The sequence below is a fragment of the Coenobita brevimanus genome, chromosome 100 (assembly GCF_032717465.1).
Source record: "Coenobita brevimanus isolate Jiangsu-jjx chromosome 100, ASM3271746v2, whole genome shotgun sequence".
NCBI classification, from domain to species: domain Eukaryota; kingdom Metazoa; phylum Arthropoda; class Malacostraca; order Decapoda; family Coenobitidae; genus Coenobita; species Coenobita brevimanus.
The window spans coordinates 3231980-3257831 of record NC_137053.1 but is presented as its reverse complement, the minus strand read 5'-3'; the positions used below and the strand labels follow the sequence as shown (position 1 = coordinate 3257831).

General features: G+C 41.7%; 1 protein-coding gene across 1 annotated transcript; it reads right to left on the bottom strand.

Annotated features, from left to right (window-relative positions):
• Positions 1-982: 982 nt before the first annotated feature.
• Positions 983-25073, bottom strand: LOC145414542 (uncharacterized). The gene is made up of 9 exons (XM_080284062.1): positions 24873-25073; positions 23600-23728; positions 21244-21336; positions 20506-20694; positions 14466-14748; positions 9488-9586; positions 7988-8131; positions 4518-4762; positions 983-1734 (listed from the first exon to the last, which is right to left on the bottom strand). Exons 1-9 carry the CDS (start codon positions 25071-25073, stop codon positions 1153-1155), a joined length of 1965 nt encoding a protein of 654 aa, XP_080140188.1. The 3' UTR covers positions 983-1152.
• Between the last annotated feature and the right edge of the window lie 779 nt (positions 25074-25852).

Below are 25852 nucleotides of genomic sequence, written 5' to 3'. Positions count from 1 at the left end.
TCTGATGAAAAATATGCAATTTTTGTGCTTTTCTTTTCTTATTTAAGGATTCTACTCACACTACTTACAGGTGGGGCATACTGCAGTTTGAATGCTAATGATTAATCATTTAAATTATAATACAAATATAAACAATGCTGTACTTCATGTGTACATGAGACCTCACCATTTTCTGCCAAAGGGTGTGACATCAGATCACCTGTACCATCTTACTAGGAATATGCTAGTCAGTGTGCCATTTTCATAAATAACCTTATAATGGTCCTATCCTTGTTACAGTCATTATACCTTAAACTAGTCAATGTTTTTGTCCTTCTGCAGATTATTTCACTCAGCTCACTTGACAGAATAAGACCAAAATGTGGCTTATTCTTCTTTCCATAGAACTTCTTCAAAACCAGCATCATATTCCAGCATTAATCTCTTGCTACAACAGTAATCAAGAGGAAGAGATGGTAAAATTAGGCCAAGTTACAGTGAAATGGGTATAGTGCCATCTCCTTACTGTAGAATCCATATTAGTTTTTACTGTACTATCTATATTAGTTTTGTACAGTACTATCTCCTTATTGTGCTATCCATATTAGTGCTACTTCCTTACTGTGATGCACTTTCTTGCATACAAGATCTCAACACAACTCAGTTCTGACTCAGCTGCAATGTCTCACTCCATAAGACTCCACAGATTTTTTAATTTACTCATCAAACTATGGGGCCAAAATAGCTCAGTGGCAGTGCTTGTGCTTCACGATCATAGGATTGGCAGTTCGAGCCTGCATCAGAGTAGCGTATTTCTGGTGACAGATGTAGTGGTCTCCACTGATCTCTCCCTGCCCTGCAGAGATATATGGTCTACTGGTCTTAACTTGGGGGATGCACCCTCATCAAACTTTATCCCCTCAATTACAATGACACCTTTTATATTCTTCCTACCACCAGACGATTACAGTTAGCTTAGGGCAGATCTCATACTAGAGGGGCTAATAAGGGTGGTAACTAACCCTTCCATTCTGAAGTCTCTCCTACACTGGATAAAATCATGTGGAGACAGCAAGAGCATAGAAAAAAATAGAAAGTTCATGCACGTACAGCACAAAACTAGTGCTGATATCAAAGAAGTCCTTCATTGTCTGGCACTTCGTTCATGTTGTGTCAGGTGTACATATCTGAGAGTATGGTGACAAGACGGTTGTGTGAGCCAGTATCCAACAGCTGTTCTTGCAACTGACCAACTAGTGTGGGTTCACGAGACTTCACTGCCTTGAAGAACAGTTGAACTTCGTGTACGTGACACTCATTTAGTGTTGTGAAAACTGAGCAAAGGTCTGGGCAGCATCGCACTACACGCACACAGTAGTCTACTAGACTTTCTATCATACTATTTAATTTAGTGCGAGTATCTCTACTTTCTTGATCGTTATTTGAGGTGGTGCTACATCCTGCCATTTGGTCACTGAAATTTAACAAATTGCTTTCCTCCCTAATTGATGAAGCTTGATTCCCTTCAGCCCTACCAGTCCATACCTCTGTAACTGTTTTCTTAGCTCTCCCATGATTGCTATTCTCTACTTCCCCTTTCTGTCCAGATGCTTGTAGATCCTGTTCATTGCTGTCAGTTTCCATATTTTCCTCCAGTGATGATGTACTTCTACTGCTTCTCTTCCGGCTCCTCCTCCTGCGTCTCTCAGTTTTCTCATGGTGTATCTTTTCTGGTGGAATGACCTCTTCCACTGACTGTAAAAGGAAATATCAGCTGTATGTATAATTCCCTTCATAAATGGACCTGAAACTATCTGCCTAAGCAAGAAAAGAACAGTGTATTTTCAGTCAGTCTTATTTCTATTTTTTAATAGGCGGAGGCTTTTTACTAGTAATACAGTATACTGTACTGTATAGATGGTTAGGCTAGCAAGGCTGAACCAAGATTCCAGGGGACTGAGTGATACGTGATTGATTATGGACTGTTCCACTCAGATGCTGCTGATATATAATTCTCCAATTCTCTTTCCTTTCTTCTGGACCTCTACCTTCCGCTAACTTTACATGCCTTGCTCCAACTTTACATGGGATAAATGGATGTGGATGGAATAATGATGACAGACAGTGCTGGAATTTCTGTTTAACCTGCCAAGGCGCCATTTCTGTATTTCACTACTGTATGTTAAGAGTAGGCCAACATACCCTAATAACATTTTTGTCTATCTTTCCAAGGTTCACATACATACATACATGCATAGAGCACACCACTCGCTTTTCTTTGTTGTAAGTCAAAACAACAGTGACTTAGAGCAGTGTGGGACGGGGATGATACGGATCTCCTTCAAAACTCATTTCCTTGTGAGTCATCTATTATATGTTTTGGAACACTGTTTGACCTAATTAATTTATGGAATTTTAGCAATATTTCCTCCAATATCCTCTTAGTGGAACGCCTACCCTCCTCCTCACAGTCTCACCTATACAGTACTTCTCCAATTACGCCTTCTTACTGCATTAAAACTACGAGAAGAATAGTATTAGTAAGCCTGCAATATTTAACGGTCATTAACAAAACCTCTGTATTTACAGGCTGTTATCAGCCTCCACCCCACATTACAGAGATTACAGAGAATAGTCAACAATGACAAAGAAAGCTCAAACAAGTTCTGTCATTTTCATGTGGTTAGGGACATAAAAAAATCCTAGGCTTGTCCACATTTTCACACTCTCAATTTTAATACTACAGGCAAACTCTGATTTACAATATCGTCAGATACAATACCTCAGAATAGCGATGAGGGTAAAAATACCACCCTACCCTGCCTATCGCAAGCCTGCCCCCTATTTTTTTTTACCGATTCTGACGATATTTTAGGCTTAAATTGTGTTCAGGTTGATCTATAAACTGTTTTTTGACTTAGATTAATGTGTTTTAGTCACAGGTGGAGTGAACACTGTCATTTGGGGGTACAGATTCTTGCCCATCAGACAAGGTATAAAACAGCGTGGACAAGTAGGCGACTCAACAAACAATATTTCGTGTTTGACCACTGAACATCTAACCTATCACGGAATACATAATAATAATTTTAAATACACATTAATAATTATGAAAGCCTTAAAGAGTAAATATTTCAAGCACTGATGAAAACTGTGACATCGATAAATCATGTGTTTACAATCGGGCTGTTCAAGGGAAAATGCTTTGAAAATACAAAGATATTTCTAAATGTTGGAAAATAAGAGAGAAGAAAATAAAGGAGCTCAGCAACCACAACAATAACTAAAACAACATAAAGAGGGGCCATTGAAAAGGCTATCCCGATCGCATCATCAATCGATAAATCACGTGTTTACATTTGGGCCGTCCAAGGGGAAATCTATCTATTTATCTATCTATCTATCGCCAGGTGCCTTAATCCCTTATACAGGGTGGCCACAAACAAATCGCCTCCACGTCACCCCGCCCCCCACCATTTCACTGCCCTGCTCCCAATTCACACACCCCTCTCTCTTATATCTCTCCTCTCCATCCCTCCAGATTTGAAAATACCATACAAAGGAATTGCTATATAAATGTTGGAAAATATGAGAGAAAAAAATAAAGAAGCTCAGCAACCACAACAGTTACTAAAACAACATAAAGAGAGGCCACTGAAAAGGCTATCCTGATCGCATCATTGATCGCAGTCCCTGTCAAGTGAATTACCCATCAAAATATCAACAATTCTCTGACACAACAATTCGCACCTTGGACAATTCTGTGTCATTCATCCATCCATCATCCAATCCTACATTGCCCCATGAGAAGCATAGGAGCCAGGGGCTAGGCAGTTGGTCCCGACATCTGACATTATTATTATTATGCATAACAGATGTTTATTTAATTGTTCTGGGACCATCTGATGGTGGGATTGTACACAATGCTGCTGCTTCTTCTCTATCGAGTTTGAATACGAGTAGGAGATTGCATTCTCCAGTGACCTTGACTGGGTACAAGTGAGACATGCACTGATTTTAAGCTTAGGTTAACTTCTTTTACAGCTGTTAGGCCATTTAGATTGGCTTTTAACTTTTTCTGACTCATTTAGGTGGGTTTAGGACTTGCTTGGAGAGGAAACCTAAGGCTTAAAAACGCATCCCTATACTTTACACGTTAAATCTACCCCAAGATACGATATGCCGCCTATTGATGGGGTTTTACTTAACCAACTGCATTGTTGAACCAGGGTTTGCCTGTACAGACCTGAGTCCCAGCGGTTTAGGACTGCTGACAGCAATCTCTTCTGCACTCTCCTCCTTTCTGTGTTCTGTACTCATTTCCAAGCTAAAGGTGACTGTTCAGTGTATGTACATAACAAACCACCTTGGTCTCAAGTTCCTAAACAAAGTGCAAGGCAAAAACATCCACCCACTGCTTTTGTTCAATGTAAGATTATTAGCAGACAATGACATCAAGTCTAATTGTTGTGAAACATTCTTCATCACATGCACACAAAAAGCTAACAATCTTTAGGTGTTCATTATAATGAGCTAACCTGCGAGCGTCCTGGAGTGTAGTGGTGTCCTGCACCATGTGTGAGTGCCAAAAGCTTCCCGATGGGCAGAAGAATGTTTGTGTTGCGCATGGTTGGCACAAGCAGTTCACACAGGCCCAGGGCATACACCAGCTGCTCCGAGTTTTCCCCTTCAAGTAGTTCAGACACATCCTCCACTTTAGCCAGATGTTCTACATAGCTCACTAGGATGGGCTCCAACAGTGGCTCATACTGATCAAAGCTGCCTGTGAAAGATAGAAAAAAAGAAAGAAGGAAAATCACTATTAAAAAAAGTGGTGACATGAGAGAGGCAACATTCAGTAATTCCATCTGTTGGTGAGCTGAAAAGCTATAGTCATCAGGAACTCTTACATCCTAGTAACACCTGAGTACAGTACTGCACTTTTATTTAGATGTCAAGAGGCATTAAAATATATGTAGTAAAGCTTCACTTTACTGATGAGGAACACCTACCAGTAGTCTAGTAAAAGCCAAATTCAGATACTGCACATGTGAGCATCTAGTATGTCTGATTTTAGGTTCATATGATGATATAAAAGTTTGGATGATTAAAAATGACTACATAAAAGAGAATGTATGCAGCCTGGCCAAGACAAAATAGATGGTTAAATGTATGAGAAAATGGAGCACAGCTTGGGCATGTGTGCTGGAGTGGATGAGAATGACAAAACAAAGGAGGTCTGAAGCATTGCTGTACCTAAAGAGATGGAAGGAAAAATATAATGGAGTATGAAGTACAGGTAGTTTCATAAAGAAGTATATGGGTAAGAAGTGGCTGGAGATGGCAATGCCCTGTTTGCCATCTGTTCCAACGAAGCTTAACGATCTCTAATATCTTCTTCAGGAATGAAATAATCCACAGCTATACTGCGGGAATAAAAGGAAGTAAAGGGAGCTGATTAAGCATACAGCAGCGACTGATAAAATGTATGTGGATAACTGAATGAGGGACTCACTGTTTGACACCAGACTGCATGGGGAAATATGAGGGCTTGTCTGACCGTTATGTAGTACAGTACTAATGAAGATGAGGGTGCAAAAGTGGTGGGTAAACAGACAGAGGAAGATATGAGGAAGAAGGTTTTGCAAAGAAAGTGGAAAAGCTGTAGGAGAGGAAAAGGGATAAGTACATGAGGCAAGAGAAGTGATCAGCTATAATATATATAACTTGGAGCCGATGAAGAAGTGAAAGGTACGAGGACGGCATTCACTAAAGAAATATGTGCTCCATGTGATGCAGTGTATAAGGTCACATGATGTGAGGGGATGAAAGGAACAGGGTGGTGTTGCAGTAGTTGTAGCCCCAGGTGCATCTGAACATCACTCCAGTAGACTGCAGGATAAAGGCACCCTACTTCTTCAGTCCACCATCTCCATTTTGGGCTTGGGAGGAAGCTGATGAATATTTATACAACAAGTTATCAGTATCACCATGTGAAGGTGGTGAGAAGATGAAATGGGCAACTGAAGAGGAGGAAGAAGAAACATAGTGTACAGTGCCTGGATGGGAAACAGAGGAAATTAGGGTGTGATGCAACAAATGAGAGACCTGTGTGTTGAGTAGAGAAGAGAACTTAAGCAACTAGAAAAAAAAAAGTGGATGAGAAGTGTGGATGAAGCCTGAATGTGGAGGTAATGTTAAAAGCTGTTTTGGATGAATATAAACAAGTAAGAGGTGATAGGGAAGGTAGCTATCATTGTATTAAAGGCTCTAAAATGCTTGCATGTGTTGGCCTTGGTTGCCTAATGGGAGCTCTCCAAGCTGCTCAATCTCTGGCAACCTCCCTAGTCAGTCTCTTATCCCTAAAGTCATACTCTATGACTCGTCCCAGGTCTTTTTCGGTCTGCCTCTCGCAACCCTGCCCGATGTTAACACTTCTCACACTCCACACCCAATTGCTATCCTCCATCCACTGAACATGCTCAAACCATCTCAATCTACCCCTCCTCATCACAACTCTAATACAGCACACTCCAGTCCCATCCTTCCCATCAACTCTTCAATCATAATCCTAATACTCCAAGGCCTCGCGTTCAAGGACGCACTACACATCCATCAAATCGCTGTCAACAAATGGCAAAATGTTGGTGAAGATTTTTCCTTGATATTTTTCATGATGCCACATACTATCACGTTTCTTTGATCGTAATAACAAGTGTTCTTCCTTCAGGCTTTAACCAGAGTAAGCTCTCCCCAAATGCCACCTTTGATGACCTCTTTCAGCTTTTAAGTTCAGAAGAATAACAGAAAAACTGTCAATCAAAGATTCACTGCTACCTGTAAAATTAATCTGCCAGTTTTCCCATCAACTTGAGTAGTAGTAACAGGTGTGTGTGTATGTGTGTGTGTGTGTGTATGTGTGTGTGTGTGTGTGTGTGTGTGTGTGTGTGTGTGTGTGTGTGTGTGTGTGTGTGTGTGTGTGTGTGTGTGTGTGTGTGTGTGTGTGTGTGTGTGTGTGTGTATATATATATATATATATATACAGTATATACATATGTATATATATATCCATATATATATACTGTACATATATATTGTATATATACAGTAAGACCTCACTGTAACGGACTAACTGGGGCTCAAACCATTCCGAAAAAAGGAAAATTCCGATAAAAGCGACATCCAGACTTCCCCCTGCTGACCCGGACTTTTTTCAATACATTGGGCATTAGTCTGGATCATATGAATCATTTTTAAATTGTTTTGACTACCACTGCAGTACTGTACTGTGGTATAACTTCACTACAGTACATTAATCAAATGGTATAATATGTATAATAATACTGTACTGTACACTGATAAACATGTCTTTTATTTACCTTATTGTGGTGAACATAGCTGAAGTGGTCAGACAGTCCCGACTACTTCTGGCTTTATCAGACTTTTTCCGATATACAGGAATTTAGTCTGGTAGCTCCTTGAGTTCGATAAAAGCAAATTCCTGTCTATTGAAGTCCGTTATATTGGGGTTTTACTGTATATATATATATATATATATATATATATATATATATATTCATTTTTTTTTTTTATCATCATCCAATCCTACATTGCCCCATGAGGAGCACAAGAGCCCAGGGCTAGGCAAGTTGGTCCTGACATTTAAGATGAGAGTGACCAGCCTCACTCATCCCTGAGTGGCATTATGTGAGCAATAAACCCAACCACCCCTTAGATATAAACCTGCACAGGATCAATTCGATTGGAGTGCTGTAATCACCCACTAAAACACCAGGCACCAGAATTTGGTTATATGGTTACCACCCAGCGTAGTAAATTATTTCCTTGTGTACAGGAAACCATTTGGCTTGTCACTCAGTGTAGAGTCACCCAAAGGCAGAAGGAAGAGAAAAGAATGAAGAAAAGAAAGACAGAAGAGGGAGTGTAACAGACACATACACACTCATCATCAAAGTCATAAAATAAAACAACAATTCTGACAACTTACTGATTATCTGTACGGCTGGTGTTGACACAAAGCTGTAAAGTATGAGGAGGCCTCGGTGAACCACTGCTGGCTGCTCGCCTCCACCACTCTTCTCACGGGCCTTCAGAAAATGTCGCATCACTTCCACTACTCCTTCCACTAATCCTGTTAGTATGATAAAGATTTTAGGATCTTGCTGTACAGTCCAATATTGTATAGCATGCCATGTTTGAAATGGGAAATATCTAGACTGTGACTCATGAGAGACAAAACCCTGCAAAATGTGACTGCATTAATTCATTTAATAAAATGCAAAGTTCAACAGAAAGTCTCCCCAAATCCAGCCTAATGAGTAAACACAATCCCTGCCACTTTTTGTGGTTGGTACACAATCAAGTATTCCCATAAATTATTTTGTTTATATTATGCAAAAAACTTACAACACAATGGGTGTCAGGGACTAACTTCACATGCTATACACAACTGGGGCATACTAGCACAGTATAGCAAAACTGCAATAAACATACCCAACATAAATGGGTATACTTGTTCCTTTTCACACCTGAAAGAAAAATGCTGTAGAGGAAAGTTGTGTAGTATGCTGTACATCATAACACTATCTGAATACTGTATTTCATTTACACTGTATAACTGTACTGTTTAAAGAAGTCTTCACTGGTCCATGGAACATCCATACACACAAATAAAAGAGTGACCTGATAATCATATCAAGGGGCTGAATCCTTGCATAGCTGTGTCTTTTAAGGGATTTAATTATTGTGTTTAATACAATTACAAGAGATGACTCACTGGAAGCTGTGGACGAATTCTGTTGCCTTGGTGATATCATTAGTGCTGGGGTAGATACTATGCAACAGGGTCTACTGCATGGGTGTGTAAGAGTTGGAAAGAGTTCACAGAACTGTTAATCATCCTGACATCTAGAATAAACTGACTGTCCACAAAAGGTACAGATGTTTGATACCAGTGTTAGAAGTATCATACTGTATGGCAATAAAACTGAGGAAGACACATGATGAAATGGTGTGTCAACCACTGATTTAGAGGGATCGCTGGAGGAAGTGCACATAACAGAACGAGGTGGATGAGTGCTATCAGGTGAACCTGTCCAAATAATGCAATACAAATATCGAAAACAATGATGATGATGACAATTCATGAACTGCCACCCCAAATAATACTCTGCTCCCATGGTTTACACAGAAAATGTATCACATTCACTTACCATGTATCAGATAACCTTGTAACTGGTACCACCTCTGTTTTATAGACAACATATTTAGGGGGGGGGGGGGAAATGGTTCCAAATTTCCTTAAAAAAAAAAAAAAAAAAAAAAAAAACTAGACCCCCCCTTATTTTTTTTTTCATCTTGTCTATATACCAATGAACCTTGCTATTATTTGAAATTTCAGTGATTCCATTTCATTTCACTGGTCAACCAACCTGAATGAGGATGAAGTCAAGAGGTCTTTTATGAAAACTAAAGCATATTACAATACCTGACTCTGAGTATTGGGCAGCCATGTAGCACTGTTCAGTGGGGAGCCATAGGTATGTAAGTGACTCCAGGAATTCCATGAGAGAACTCAAAAGTGCATCTGAAAAAAAAAAAAAAAAAATTGCTTTATACAACTAAGAAGGGTTCATCAAACAAAGAGATTCAGGATCACCCTTCGTGACCAACATTTCATTTACCACTTACAAAATGTATTTAAGATTATTCACAAATAAGAAACTGAGGGTAATGATGGAAACAAAAGATCATACACAGTACAGAAGAGAACAGAATAGGATACTGGCAACAGAAGGGAGAGGAACCCTAGGGATGATAGTCAGGGCTATCCAGGGTCAGGTTCCTAAACGTGAGTAATGTATAAAAACAGTAAAAAATGATGATGAACAGAATACCACATTGCATTACACAAAGAACTCAGTTGTAAACTTTACAGACATTCCTTACTTTTTAAGCATTCAGTTAGCATATATAATCAGTTTGAAGCCTGGAAATTATTAAAAAACTGAAAGACTTACCAAAAATTGGAACTGGACTGACAGATTTCAAAATGTACATTTAGTACTTAAGAGATAGATTTAAACATCAACAATAAACAACATTTACAGTATGTCACTATATTTCTGAACTTTTTAATGTAAAAAAAAAAAAAAAAAAAAAAAAAAAAAAAATTAACTGTAGGTGAAAAGTGGGTGGTTACCACAACACTGAGAAGAACTAACACTGGGGTGCTATTTGGCTCTAAGCTTGGTATCTAACCCCACAATCATTCTCAGGCATGGAACTCTGTCACAAGTACAGCTGTGAGCAGAGGTGTCATAGACACTGCCTTAGCCCCGATGCAGAGATAGTGGATCATTTCTGGCTACTGAGGTGTAGCAATGGGAACAGGGAGTGGTAGTAGATGGGGGAAGAGGAAGGTGATGGTGACATCACTCTCCCACTCCATTCACCACAGTTCATAAGCCAAAAGTGACACACAACTTGCGTGTAGGGGCTACGGCAGTGTCTCTGTTTCATGTGTTTGAAATTGCACATTGAACCAGAATCCATGCTGCGATGCCCATACCATTACAAGTCTTGACAAACAAGAAAGGAAGCCTATCCTTTATTTTCCAAAGCAATAGGAGGTACAGTAGCTCCCAAAACTATCTTTAATGTCTGGTGTGAAGGATGGCATATTGAAGAGTATGAAACATGCTTCCTGACCACTTGTCATCTCAGTAATGTTGGTAAACATGGTTAGCTGTCGTAAATGCTACTGCTAATAAGCAAATCAATGCCACCATATGACTGAAAACATCTATCGGCATGTGCATGGTAACTGTTCCATAATATTTATACCTCGACGTCAAAGAATTTAACCCATTACGACATATTACATCGTGTTACATGCATCATGGGACACATAGTAACAATGATGGGCTGAGTTGCCATGTTCGAATATGAGTGAAACCACAGATCATGAAACGACGTGAGAAATATCCATCACAACTGGGTCAACAGTGCAAAGGTTAATACTACAGTCACACCCCACTAAATGATACCCCTTTATGCAATACTCTATCTTAGCGACGTAAAAAAATTAACACCCTTCCCCACCTATCGATCGCCAACCCCTAGTTATCCGATGGGTTCTTTTGAACCGTGCGTGCTAGGCAGGCACCTGTGCCCCACAAGATGGCCAACTTTGTTTACATGCGTAGATCCAATCGCACATCGCTGCAGTGGCGCGACCTTCACTGTCGTCTTGTAGTGCAAGGACCCACACTCCCAACTGTTCTTTTCCTGGCGTCAGTGACCAAGTGAAGACCTCCTTTATGCCTGCCTGTGCTACAGTGTGTTACATCACCATCTTGCATTGCAACGTGTCGTTGTTGATTTTAATTGTGTCCCTGCAGAGCTTGTGATCAGTGGAGTGCGTTTTACTGTTATTTTGAGTGATTTATTGTGTTATTTTCTTGCTAAATAAGGATATCACGTCTGGTATCGACGCTGCATGTGGTGGTGGTGGTGGTGCTAAGCATGGTTCAGAGCGTGCTTCTGAAGGTGCTGGTGGTGATGAGAAAGCTAAGCGGCAATGCAAAAGTGAATCCACGGGAGTGAAGCTAGATATTCTAAGGCGTCATGATGAAGGCCAGAGTGTGTGTGCTATCACCTCTACTCTCCCCCATGTCGCAGTCGACAATGTCCACCATCCTGAAGGGTGATGCCATCAAGGCTGCTGCAGGTGGCCAACATGACAGTGTCTCGTCTCACTAGGACCAGGAAACCAGCGATGGAAGAGATGAAGAGGACATTGAAGACCTGGGCAGATGACCAGAACCAGAGGAAGGTGTCCCTTGGTATGTCTATTATCTGCACCAAGGTGCTCTCTCTGTGGGAGAAGGCGAAGCGTGGCTTGGAGGAAATGGAGGCACTCAAGGCCAGCCATGGCTGGTTTGACAGCTATCATGTGAGTCTGTCTGGGGAGATGACGAGTGCTGGCCAGGCAACCACAGCGGTGTTCCCTGCTATGCTTAAGAAGTGAACTGAGGGAGGCTACAGCATGAAGCAGGTGTTGAACTTCAACAAGACAGGCCTCTTTTGCAAGAGGATGTCTTCCAAGACATTCCTTGTAAGAGAGGAAAAGTCTGCGTCGGGGTTAAAGGCTGCCAAGGACCAACTCACACTTGTCCTGAGGGGCAACGCAGAGGGCGACTTGAAGCTGAAGCTGCTCCTCGTCTACCACTCTGACAATCCAAGGGTGTTGGCTGGCTATGTCAAGGAGGACTTACGAGTGATCTGGCAGTCAAATAAGAAAGCCTGGGTCACCTCTGCCATCTGCTCGTCCTACTTTCACTCCCACCTCTTGCCTGCCCTGCAGAGGTATGCCTCCAAGAATAACCTGGCCAACAGGTTTCTCCTGGTGGTAGACAATGCTCTGAGCCATACACTTGCAATGAATGATTGGACCAGCAACACTGAGATGGTCTTCCTGCCTGCCAATACTACAGAGCTGCTGCAACCAATGGACCAGGGCATCAAATCTACTTTAAGGCATACTATCTCCGTCGTACGATGCACCAATGGGTCCAGGCATGCGATGCAGACGACCGGGCATCTGTGAAGACGTTCTGACGAAGCTACAACATTAGGATTGCCATAGAGAATATCACAGCTGTCTGGAAGATTACGCAGCTGACGATGAACAATGTGTGGCACAAGCACTGGCCAGAGTGTGAGCACTCATTCACTGGTTTCAATGAGGAAGTACATGTCCAGCTTGTGGAGTGGGTGCAGCAGGACATCGTCGAGCTTTCCCCTGAGGCTGGCTGCTGTGATGCTGATGTGGAAGAGATGTTGGAAAGCCACAGGGAGGAGCTCATGAACATGGAGATGCATCATGCCCAGCAGGAGTCAGAGGACGAAGCCATGCAAGAGTTGCCAGTGCTGGACCTAAAGACCCTGAAGGAGATGGTCTCCCTTGTTGACCAATCTTCCCAGCGAGGAGTAGAGACCCTGCAACACAATGAGGAGGGCATGTGGATATACAGGGAGCTGTTGGACGAGATAAAGAAGGCAGGCAGGCAGACGACCATCACCACCTTCTTCAAGTGCATCCATTCCTCCATGTCCACCTCATCAGATAAGCCCAGGCCATCCACCAGCCAAGCATCTCCACAGCCCTGCATCAGCTGAAGAAGATGTGCTTGAGGAAGATGTGCTGTGCCACTGGCGACAGACGTCCCATCAAGCATATCCACTCCCTCTCCACTTTCTCACTCTCCCACGCTCTCACCACGTTGCTCTCCCACTACCTCCACATCACATCAGCAATTGCAACAGTCTCCTGCAACCTCCACTCCACATCAGCCATCGCATCAGTCTCCTCCTACCGCTAAACCACCTCAACTCACTTCCCCCCAACATTCTCCCTTGCCCAATGCAAATGGTTTTGGGGGGTCTGAGGAGGATGAGTGAGTGCCCAAGGGCATCAAACATCCCCTAGCCTCTGGGACGATACTGTGCCAAGGATGATGACTAGGACTGGACAAGGAACTAAGTAAGTGATGAGTTGTTCGTTGATTTTAACTAATTTTTATATTTTTTGGTTCAGATTCTGATGATATTTTAGACTTAATTTTTGTGTAGGTTGATTTATGAACTGTTTTTAGATTTAGATTAATGTGTTTTAGTCACAGGTGGGGTGAACATTATCATTTTTGAGTACAGTTCACTAAGTCTGATTTTTTCCAGACTCATTTTTGATGATTTTCAATTTTATTTTTGGGTTCAGGTGAGTTATAAACTGTTTTAGGTGAGTTATAGCCAGTTTTGAAGCTATTTGGGGGCTTAGGTAAGCAAGAAACTTGTTTTTGGACTCACTTGGGTGGGTTTTGGATTTGGTTCAGGGGGGATTCCAAGGCTCTCAAACGCATCCCTACACTTTCTATGTTACAACGCTCCCAGTATACAATACCTCAGCTCAACAATGGGTTTTCTCAAACACATCCTATTGTTATAACAGGGATGGCCTGTATTAGACCTGCATGTTGGACTATGTCAACCACGCACCATTATTTATCTATACCATGTGGGTGATATCTCAGTGTCAAAAGGTATCGCGGTTTTGTGTTTCGCTACACGAATGGCACAGCTTCATAGTAGGTGCAGGCCTGCCACTTGTTGCCACAGCATGCAACACGTGTCAAATAACATCGTCCATTGTGTCAGATTGTATAGCACATTATTTTAAAGATAGTTTTGGGGGCTACTGTACATGGCTGCTTGCAACACAAGTGCTAGCTGCAGGTACTGGGTCGCCTCATCAGTACACACAGCAAATAGGGGGGTTTTCATGACCCTAATTCCACCACTTAAGTAATCTTTTATAGCACAGCTACAGAGAAGATATGGGCAGTAGTCTTCCTCCCATATCCCTAGGGGGAAAAAATACTTCATTTATTCAAATTTTGACTCACCACTAAGACTATTTTTCAGCATAAAAACCAGTGATTCCTTCAGAGTCTCATTACTCTTTAATGCCATGATAAGTGGGCACTTTGATCGCTTCTCCATAGGGATACGGTAAGTGGCATGCCAGAGCAACAGTCGCAGGAGTCGGAAGGCCTCAATTAGAGTGGGCACATCATCGGTGGAGTGCAGGAGTGCTAGGCACGAAGGCAGCAGATTCTTGGACCCAAGCACCTTCTCACATCCCTCTCCTTGGCAACACAAGTTAGCCACTACACCAACAATCACTTCCTGAATAAATGAAAGAGATAGTTTAGCTTATATGGGCTTGTTATCCCATGTTAATTCCCCACTCTCTGGGGAAAAAAAAAAAAAAAAAAAGCTAGAAAATAAAACCTTTTGTGTATCATCATCAGCATCACTGCCATTATCCCAACTCTCTCAACCATTATCGTATTCATTTTTACAGGCTCCATCATGCATGCATGCATCAGCATTGGTTGCCTAATGGCAGCTCTCCATGCTGCTCGATCTCTAGCAGCCTCCCTGTACGGTCCCTTAACCCTGAGGTCATGCTACATTACTTCATCCCAGGTCTTATTGGTCTACCTCTCACAACCCTATCTCTAACATTACCATTAACACTTCTCACTTTGTCCACCCAACTGTCATCCCCCATCCTCTCCACATGCCCAAACCATCTCAATCTACCCCTCCTCATCAAAACAACAATACAGTACACTCCAGTCCTGTCCAGCCTCTTAACTCTTCTATCGTAAACCTGGTTCCCCCAGGCCTTGCAATCAAGGACACACTGCACATCCATCTAATCACTGTCATTTCTGTACATTCCAGCCTAAGAATATCCTCTTCCTTTACTGCCCACATCTCACTATCATACAGCATTACACTCCTAACACATGTCGCATACATAAGATCCTTTAGCAAAGAGGAAGAGCCCTCTCAGTGTCAGGAGAGGCAACAGCTTCCTGAACTTTTTCCAACCACTCCTCACTCTAGCCACAAAGCTAGCTCCAGCCCCACCTCCAGCACTGAACATGTCTCCCAAATAACAAAACTCTTCCACACACTCGAAAAACTCACCGAAATGTTCAATTCTTTCACGCCTGACAATCTCCACGTGCTCTCCCTGACACACTGCACACATGAAATCAGCATTATCTCACAGTCTACCTCTAACATCACTACAGCATATCTCTTGTGCACCCATTTATCACAAATGCTGCATAAGATGGAATTACTTCCCATGCCCTTATGGCAAATCACACATGGTCACTCTCCCTCCTCTATGACAATACTGCCGCCACACCTAGATACCATCACCACTGTTTTATCTGCATTTACTCTCAAGCCCTTGTGTCCCACACCATTTCTTTATTTCCTAAATCTTTCCTCTGTCTCTCTTTCATTCTCTGCAATCAACACGAAATCATCAGCATACAACATCTCCCACGGGAATCCATTTCTGAAGTCACAAGAGAAGGCTTCAAGCACCATGATAAACAACAAGGGGCTCAAGACTGACCTCTGATGCACACCAACATTAACAGAAAACTCATCACTCAAATCTTCTTTCACTCTGACCTGGGTGTAAGCACCCACATACACAGCCATAACCACCCTAACCAGCCACTCCTCAATCTCAAGCCTTCTCACTGCTCACTTCACCACCTTGTTATAGACTCTGTCAAAGGCTTTCCCCAAGTCAACAAAAACAAAGTATGGATCCCTTTTCTTTCCTATATATTTTTCCTGAGGCTGTCATACAATGAATATGGCATCAGTGGTTCCTCTGCCTGGCATAAACCCAAACTGCATCTCATCAATGCTCACTCTCTCTAATCATATCTTCTAGGACTCCCTCCATTACCTTCATTATCTGGTCCAAAAGCTGTATGCCTCTGTAATTTCCTCTATCCAGGGCATCACCCTTCCCCTTGCACACATTTACAATCACACTCTTTGGCCAATCATCTGGAACAACACACTCATACATAACTGTATTTATGAAGTCAGTAACTAACCTCACTCCTTTATCTCCTGAGGCCTTCAGCATTTCAGAAATCAGCCCAGACATAAATGCTGCCTTCCCCACCTGCATCCTGCCTATTGCCCTACTCACAGAAGCAACAGCAATCAAAGGAAAAGGGCCAAACACTGGATCTGCTGGCTCCAGACCTTCCCTGTTCCAGTCAAACTCTTCATTCAACAACCGGTTACAATTCCCTCTCCAGTTGTCTTTAATATCCCCACTCTTCACCACTATCTTCCCTTCATCATACTTCATGCACTGATCATCTATGATATCCCTGTTTTCCTCTTCATCTGATTAGCTACATTAAATATCATATTCTTCCTTTCCACACTATTTATGTTATCCAATAAAGGTCTCTGAGACTCAGATTTTTTTCTGTAAACCTCTATTCTAGCCCTATGCTTGGCAGCTAAGTATTCCTCTTTGTTACCACCCCTTTTCCATTCCCAGAAAAGCCTTTCTCCTTAACTGCTCATCTAAAGAGGTATGGTGAGCAAGAACCTAGTAGCAAAAAATGAGGTAGCATACATGTGCGAGAACTGTCTCCAGCAAACTCAGGAAAATGGACCACACACCTACAAGCATGACACTAGCAAATTTCATATTCTCATTTTCCTTTATAGATCCACTCCAAATACATGTGTCACATATAAACCATCATTTAATATAGTACTGTATATATATATATATATATATATATTTTTAATCAACAGATCAAAGACCATGAAAGAGTGAAGGATGAGGATATTCCCTAAATGCTATATTTCTGTTCTCCCAGACAAGAGAGTGATTACTTTAAAAATAAATTACAGTCCTATTTTTCAAAAAAGTGATCATGTAGTGTGTGAGTTTCATTTCATACTCACATATATCTAATGTAAAATAAAATTGCAAAAAGGAACTCAGTTGCAAAATAGGTAGTTACCAAGAAATAAGAAAATGCTTTGGGGAAACAGACTGAGAAGAAATAAAACATTCAAATACTGACATTCCACATAAATGATTCCATGATACTGTACCACAAAATTATGTAACTAAATCTAGTGTATAAAGTTACTGTCCATACCAAAATGTAAATGAAGAATGAAAAGGAAAAAAATGTGATCTGATGTAACCAAGGAGGAGGAGGAGGAGGAGGGATCTCTTACTGATTATGCCCACGGGACACACAGGTGCCCTAAATATATATTATATATATACCTGTGCTGCTCTCAGGTGTCTGCCCTTTCCTCTCCTCCATCCTTCTTTCCTTCCATCTTCTTCTATCTTTCTTTCCTTCATTCTTTCCTCATCCTTCTGCCTACGGGTGACTTTACACTCCCTCTTCTGTCTTTCATTCCTTTATTCTTTCCTTTTCCTTCTGCCTATGGGTGACTCTACACTGAATGACAAGCCAAATGGTTTCCTGTACACCAGGAAACTACTTACTATGCTGGGTGGTAACCATATAATCAAATTTTGGCACCTGGTGGTTTAGTGGGTAATTATTATGCTCCAATCAGATTGAGCCAGTGAAGGTTTATATCCAAGGGATGGTTAGGGTTTATTGCTCACGTAATGCCACTCAGGGATGAGTGAGGTTGGTCACTCTCATCTTAAATGTCATGACTAACTGCCTATCCCCGGGCTCCTACGCTCCTCATGGGGCAACGTAGGATTGGATGATATATACAGGTATATATATATATTAGAAGAGTATTTTAGGATAAATACAGTTGCTAGAAGTGATGAAGAATTCTTCAACTTGGATTCTGTATTAAAAAAAAAAAAAAAAAAAAAAAAAAGCATGTGAAGAACATTAGAAAGATGTAAGACTAATAAAAAATTCCCACCAGCACTCATGGAAGTCCATTATTCTTCCCATAAGATGATACAAAACTACACAGAGCAGAAACATAAATGGAACATGTACATACTGTACATTAACCCCTTAAATGCAGATCGTCTCATTTGCGACGCTCGGCAAAAAGGACATAACGGCGGAGCGTCGCATTTGCGATTCTAGTAAATTTTGAATAACAGCGGGCAAGCAGGCTCCAGCTGGTATTGTCTATCAGTACCACCACCCTCTAGCTACAACTAGCATACTTTACCTTTGTACTACTGACCTCAGTTGTTGCCAAGTATCGCGTTTTCCCCCCGTCCCCCCCCCCCACGGCCCGGCCAGCCTGGCTGTGATAAATGGCAGCGCTCTGAGCGCTCAGAACTGTAAATCTGTGCTCTCCTCTCACAAGCAGTTTATGCTACTAGGAAATGCTTGTTTCCCCAGTTGTAACACTAGCTTTTTTTCTCACGGTTTGCCCCTGTTTAGCGTCAGTTTACTGCAGGCTTTCAAAGTGACATTATGGCAAGTTCTAGCTCTTCCCAGTCAGTGCAAGCGGCCGACAGGAACGAGAATAAAGTGGCGGGCGTAAGGCAGAATAAAAAGCGCGCCGTGGTGATCTTTTGGGAAGTACAGTAATATGATTGAAAATAATGTAGTATACATGTTTTTAACTGTGAAAATGGAAATGTTTGTTGAGTGACGGGAAGACCGCCGCCACAGTGCATGTCGGCCGTACGCTCCGTTGATTTTAGCCTTATTTTCAGTGCTTATTGTACAAATACGGATTCCTAACGACCTTTACGTTGTAGTATAAAGTTTACTGTGACAGAATGAGGCTGTGGTAGAGGGGAAACCAGGTTGCTGGAGGTGTGAAAGTGAAGATTTGGTTACCCAACTTTGCAAGGCTCCACAAGTCCTTTGGTAGTCCACGAAGGCTCAACACCTGTCTCTGGAGAAAGCTGAATGTAAGTACTATCTGCCATACCAAGTATAATGTTCTAGGGATAATCTCTGATTTTTGGCGAATATTTTCCTACAGGTACTCAGACCGCGATACAACCCCGCCACTCGGGGGGGAACGACTGTACATGGCCACGTTTAAGGGGTTAAGACAGGTGATATTACAGATTTAAATGAAAAGTTTAGATAAATGCAAAGCAAACGGTCCTCATGAAATATCATGCTGGGTATTACACAAATGTGTGGAAAAATTATGTATACCACTGTCCAGTAGATTGTGGTAGGTGGGGTGCTCACCATCCACTCACTCGATGTAGTGCTGCTCTCGGGTGTCTGCCCTTTCCTCTCCGCCCTCCATTCCTTCCTCCCTCTTCTGTCTTTCTCTCCTTCAATCTTTCCTCGTCCTTCTGCCTACGGGTGACTTTACACTCCCTCTTTTGTCTTTCTTTCCTTCATTCTTTCCTCTTCCTTCTGCCTGTGGGTGACTCTACACTGAGTGACAAGCCAAATGGTTTCCTGTACACCAGGAAACCATTTACTATGCTGGGTGGTAACCATATAACCATATTATGGCTCCTGGTGGTTTAGTGGGTAATTACAGCGCTCCAATAGGATTGAGCCAGTGAATGTTTATATCTAAGGGGTGGTTGGGGTTACTGCTCATGTATTGCCACTCAGGGATGAGTGAGGCTGGTCACTCTCATCTTAAACGTCAGGACCAACTTGCCTAGCCCCGGGCTCCTATGCTCCTCATGGGGCAATGTAGGTCTGGCTGATGGCATGATGGCTGTCCAGTATATTTATGAATTCACCTAAACAAGGAGAATTCCAACTGTGTACCACTGCTCAAAGGGAGAAACAATAAATGCCCCCCAAACTGTATGTCAATATCTCTTGCACAGTACCAGTATTACAAAAACTGGTATCAAAAAGCTGGGTTCAAGGATCCTTAGAAACGTGTATAAACAATCTGACTTTCGAGTAGGGCAGTCATATCGCCAGTCTTTTCAACTGCCATGACAGTCAATAGAGATAAAGCAGGAAAGAGATGTACTGGCTGAGCAAATGTATATACTTTAACGGGGCTTTTTATCATGTACCCCACAAAAGACTATTTCTGGAAGTTGGAAAATGGAGGAAGAGTTACAAGAATTCATGGAAAATGCAGTTAGATGAGAAATAAAACCCTTTCTCTCTTAATACTGACAGTGAGCCTGGGAGCACAAGAGTGTGTGATAATGTCATTGGCCAGTTGTAATACATCAATGGCCTCCAGCTGCAGCAGAAACTCCACAACATCAGGTTCAGCACTCATGTCCCACAGCTGACAGGCAGCATTCTCCACCTCCTCTCCGAGCTCCACCACACGGCTCTGCCCCACTGCCCCTGGAACTGGCTAGAAAAACAAGTGGTTACAGTAAGTCTTTGTTATAAGGCATGGATAAAATACAGAAAAACTGCCTACAATAATTCTACTGATTTATATTTCTGACTTACTATTTTCCCACATTTACAGTACCAACTGTACATAAATATTTATATTTTGGAACATACTTCTGACTTATCATAAGGACTGTCTCTTTATGGTAACATAACCACATCAGAACATATTGTATTATGTATCGTGAAAAAAGACACAACAGTAAGATGTTAATATAGATTAATGCTGTCTTCACTTCTACATGGTGAGATACCATTAACTTCCACTAACCCTTCCGAGGGTAGGGGGTTTCTCTCAACTGATTTAAATTTGTATAAACTGACTAAATGTAGCAAGAATAAAACATATACAGCATGGAATGCTTTACTCAGTTAAGTTGAAGTCATTGCAATCCATTTTTTCTCATACTTTCATCTACCACTTCAAGAAGTACCAGTAATTATTTTTGGCTTTCCATTAGCAAATCATTACCATCACTATTAACAGATGAGAATGCATACATACCTGTATTTGCTCAGAGCTCTGAGTTTCACCAGCTGAGCAGGCATCAGCAGTAGTCAGTGGTTTCTCATCAGTAGCTAAATACTGTGGAAGTGCCTGGAAAAAAAAAAAAAAAAAAAAAAAAAAAAAAAAAAAATCTTACTATACTTCATACGGTTCAGACCTTCACAACTCTGCTACAGTTATTTTATCCAATCTCAGCACCCCACCCGCAGTAAAACTCCTTGTCAAGTCCATTTGCGCTGCTTTAAGGCTTTTTGTACTCAAACTATACAGTACAGTACACCTTACCAGCAACACTCAGTATTGGTAATTTAATTTAAGACAGCACAGGACTTATTATGATCACAGTGTTTATCATAAAAGAATCCCTGTAATACAAAATTTCTCTAATACGGTAGGGCTGCGGAAGAAATTAACCGTGTTTGACGAGGACAGACTGTATTTTCTTTTTTTGTGATTATGGTTGGACGTTTGATGACAACAACTGTCTCATCCAAGATAACTAGCCAGAAGAAAGGGTCCTTCATGACAGTGTCAAAGATTTTCTGCCTATTGTCAGGTACCATTTTAATTCAGCCACTGGCTACGCTGGATAATGTCATATGCCAGGTACTGGTAGTGCCGAGACGAATAATCGGAAGTTTACAGTATGGAACTGTTTTTACAATACTGATACTAACACTGTGATTGTATAAAGGGGAAAAAAATGGTTAAATATATAAGGAAAACAGCTGACATATATGACTAGCATGAAGTGCTCGGTAAGGAATGATAAGTTTGGCACTGCAATCCACCTGACAAACATAACAAAGGGATAAAAAGTATAATGGGATATGCAGATGCTGTACTGAAGAGAGAAAGGGCAATGGAAGTTGGTAGTCATCAACAAAACATAGACTGCTCACTCACTCATTAACCAATTTCTTTACCATGACAAGCAAAATTTCAGAAAACTGTACGTCCTCTTTGAATGCAGTGCATAACTGGAGAAAATGTGTTTCCCTAACACCCTGCTTTACCGGAATCTTCTGCCTATCCTTGAATATGTTATGTGTCACTGCCATCCCTATATATCTATAAATGTCTTCTAATACCTTTAAAATACACCATACATGGTACTGGAGAGGGAAGCCTTCCCATGGCGGTACATGTATAACTGGACTGCCATGCTGCCCCATTATACAAAAAAGTTACTCACCTCCTTCCCTAATTCTTGAAAGAGGGATGGTGGACTGCAAGAGAACAACATCTTCAGCTTGCAGTCCACCAAGTTCATGTTCAGATGAGCCTGGGGCAACAACAACAAAAACAGCTTTACATAAGTTTATTCACCAGTTTATTTTTAAATTACCATGTACAGTGAAGTCTCTTTTATCCAAAATTCTTTTAACTGTAATATGCTACTGTAAGTTTTACTAAAACATTCTCATTTCGATTAACCACAAAAATCTGAAATCTATCCGAAAATTCAAACACGGTGGGCTTGTTTCGCGCCACTAGTGTTAGTTTACGGTTGCTCCGCTAGTCACTAAAGCAAGCGTTGGTTGCGCCAGTGAATTACTTAATTGTTTTGGTGAAAGTTTATTTAAGTTTATCTGAGTGAAGATTTATTTAAACTGACAGTTTCTATGACAGTTACAAAAGTGTTTCCCCCCACCCCCCCAACTTTGGGCATAGGCTTCACAGCCTGCTACCAAGGCCCACTAGTCCTCCTACATATCATACACCTCTACATGTCAACACTTCAGCACTAAAGCCCACCATCCATATTGAATATATGCTAGGGCTGTCTCATACAGAACTGTTGTATTGGTATTTGTGGGGGTATTTTGACGACAAGTCGGCGGGTCTTCCGGTAGATCAGTAAAGTCTTATTTAATGAAATTCAAATCCTTAAACTGTTCCCTGCCCCAGCGGGGATTTGAACCTGGGTCCGGTAGGAATGCAGGCCACCTCTCTACCGGTTGAGCCACCGCCTCCCGAGTTACATACAGTGTTACTACAGTGTAGTAAGTGTTTTGGTGATGGTTGAGTGGCTTTTGGGGTGCTGGTGGTGGTGGTGGGCTAGATGTCGCCAGAAATGGGTGATCTGTGAGTACAATACTGTCCCTTTGTATCCTCCATATTACTGTATTACACTATCTTTTATCCGAAAAAAATGATGAAACGAAACTTTGAAAGTCCCATGATTTTCGGATAAAAGAGACTCCACTGTATATAAGAAACTGCACATGCTGCAGTGTACATCAGTCTGATTCTATTCCCAATTGGGAATGCATTTTATCAGATGATGATGTTTGAAACAACAGATGAGTGAGACAGCAGTTTTAATACTTGTGCAAATCAGTATGCCAACCTGTGTAATAGTGAGAAGTGTGTTGAGGACCCAGCGGTGTGTGTAGGCAGTGTTGCCAATGGCATCACCACGGAGAACTGCACACTCAGCCTCGTCCAGCTCCGATGGTACAGGAGGGTTCACCACACACTGCAACAAAACATACTGCATCTGAAGAGCATAAGTGTGCAGAACTGTACTGTATAATGGTAGGTGGTGGATGGCAACCACCACCCCAGGGGAGAGGAGGTACTATCATAAAAATGATGTGTAGTTATGATGATATCTAGCCATGCTGACATTTCACTCTCATGTAGGGTAAACAGGCATAGGTATAGTAAGTTAAAGCCAGAGCTGAGACTATCACAATACTGTATTGCAAGCAGTTTGGTCATATTTCTGATATCTTTCCTCATGAAAATATGATTAGTGTCATAGTTGTGCCACTGGGAAAAAAAAAAAAAAAAAAAAAAAAAAAGGCTGCCTGTTACTAGCCAGGTGTCACTGATGGTAAGGTCACCTTCTGGTTCCCAAACATGACATGTTACTTGGTGGGGCTGGCCTGTGATCTGGGCCAGGAGATACGTGGCAGACTTTCCCCGGGGCAGCATTATGTAGGTAATAACTCCCAACCAATCCTTGGATGTAAACCTTTATGGGCCACATCTGGTTGGAGACTTTCACCCAAAAGGCCACTAGGCATCCATTTGCTCATATTATTACCATCCAATATATTAATGGTTTCCTGGACTACAAGAAACCTTTTGATTTGTCACTCAATGTAACGTCGCCTTAAGTTGACACAACACAGGGTCAGCAAATGGACTGTTGCCTTCAGTTGACCCTTCACTGAGTCTAGAACCACCTGAAGGCAAATACTGTCCAACAATATTTACTGGTATACCTCTACCTGTTATCCTTAATATAAAAATATTTTCTTCATCTTAATTCCTTCAGTTCAATGACATATTAATGAAGTTTATTACAGCAATCTACAGATGATTTTACTTAACTTACAATGGGAAGAACTCTTATAAAAAATGGGTTACTGAAGGCTGTAACTAACCCACCTGCTTCAAAAGATCTCTCCTATGCTAAATAAACTTATCTGAAGGTAGCCTGGGGAGGGGAGAATATAAAAAAAGATAGATGAAAATGCAAGAGCAGGTAAAGATGTCAACAGTTTGTCCAGCAATATGGACTTCCACTCACCAATGGTATTATAAAATGATCAGAGGAAACAACTTATTATAAACTGCATGCTCTAGTATGGAACACTTCACAGGAAACACACCTCCAATGATGTACGCTTGTCCTTTCCTTCTGGCAGCACACTGGGTGAGCCCTGCCCACCTGTTGTGGAGGGTTGATTTTCCAGAGAGCATATGCCTTGTGAGGGCTGTTGTGAGTCCTCTTTGGCTGGCTCTTTATCACATGACTCCTTCACACAATCAGGTTTACCACAGCTGCCCACAGAGTCAGGGGAAGTCTCCATGCTTACTTTTTGATAAGGTTACCTGTAAATTTACATACAGGTACTGGACCATCACTTTAATCATACTTCCTACAAATAAGAAGGGTGAGTAGGATCTAGAAACATGAAAATTATGACACAGAAGTAAGGGAACTACCATTACAATATGGTACTCAGTGTAATGGGCTGTACATCTCAGGTGCTGAAGCTTCTATCTATCTATCTATCTATTGCCAGACACCTCAATCCCGTAAGGGGTGGACACAAACAAATCGTCTCCATGTCATCCTGTCCAATGCCACTTCACTGCCCTGCTCCCAGCTCACACCCCCCTCTCTCATTTACCTCTCCACTCCATCCCTCCATCTCATCCTCGGCCTCCCCCTCCCTCTTCCCCCCTTCACCTCACTCGCATACACTCTCCTCGTTAGTCTCTCACTCTCCATCCTCTCCACATGGCCAAACCATCTCAATGTATTTCTCCTTACGCTTTCTATCACATCCACATCACACCACAGCACTCCTTCACTTTCTCAAGGTCAGTCTGTCTCTCCATGTAACTCCACATGCTCCTCTGAAATGCCTCATTTCCACTGTCCTCACTCTTGACTTGTGTCCTTCCAACAAGGTCTAAGTTTCACTTCCATACGTTAGAGTTGGTATCACAATACTGTCATGCAGTGACTTTTTTTACTTCCATTCTAACTTCCCTGTTCCTTACTAAGGCAAATAGACTGGTTAGTATTATCAGAACATTTTATAACTTCAAACGAAGGTATGTTCAAGGCACTATATACAGC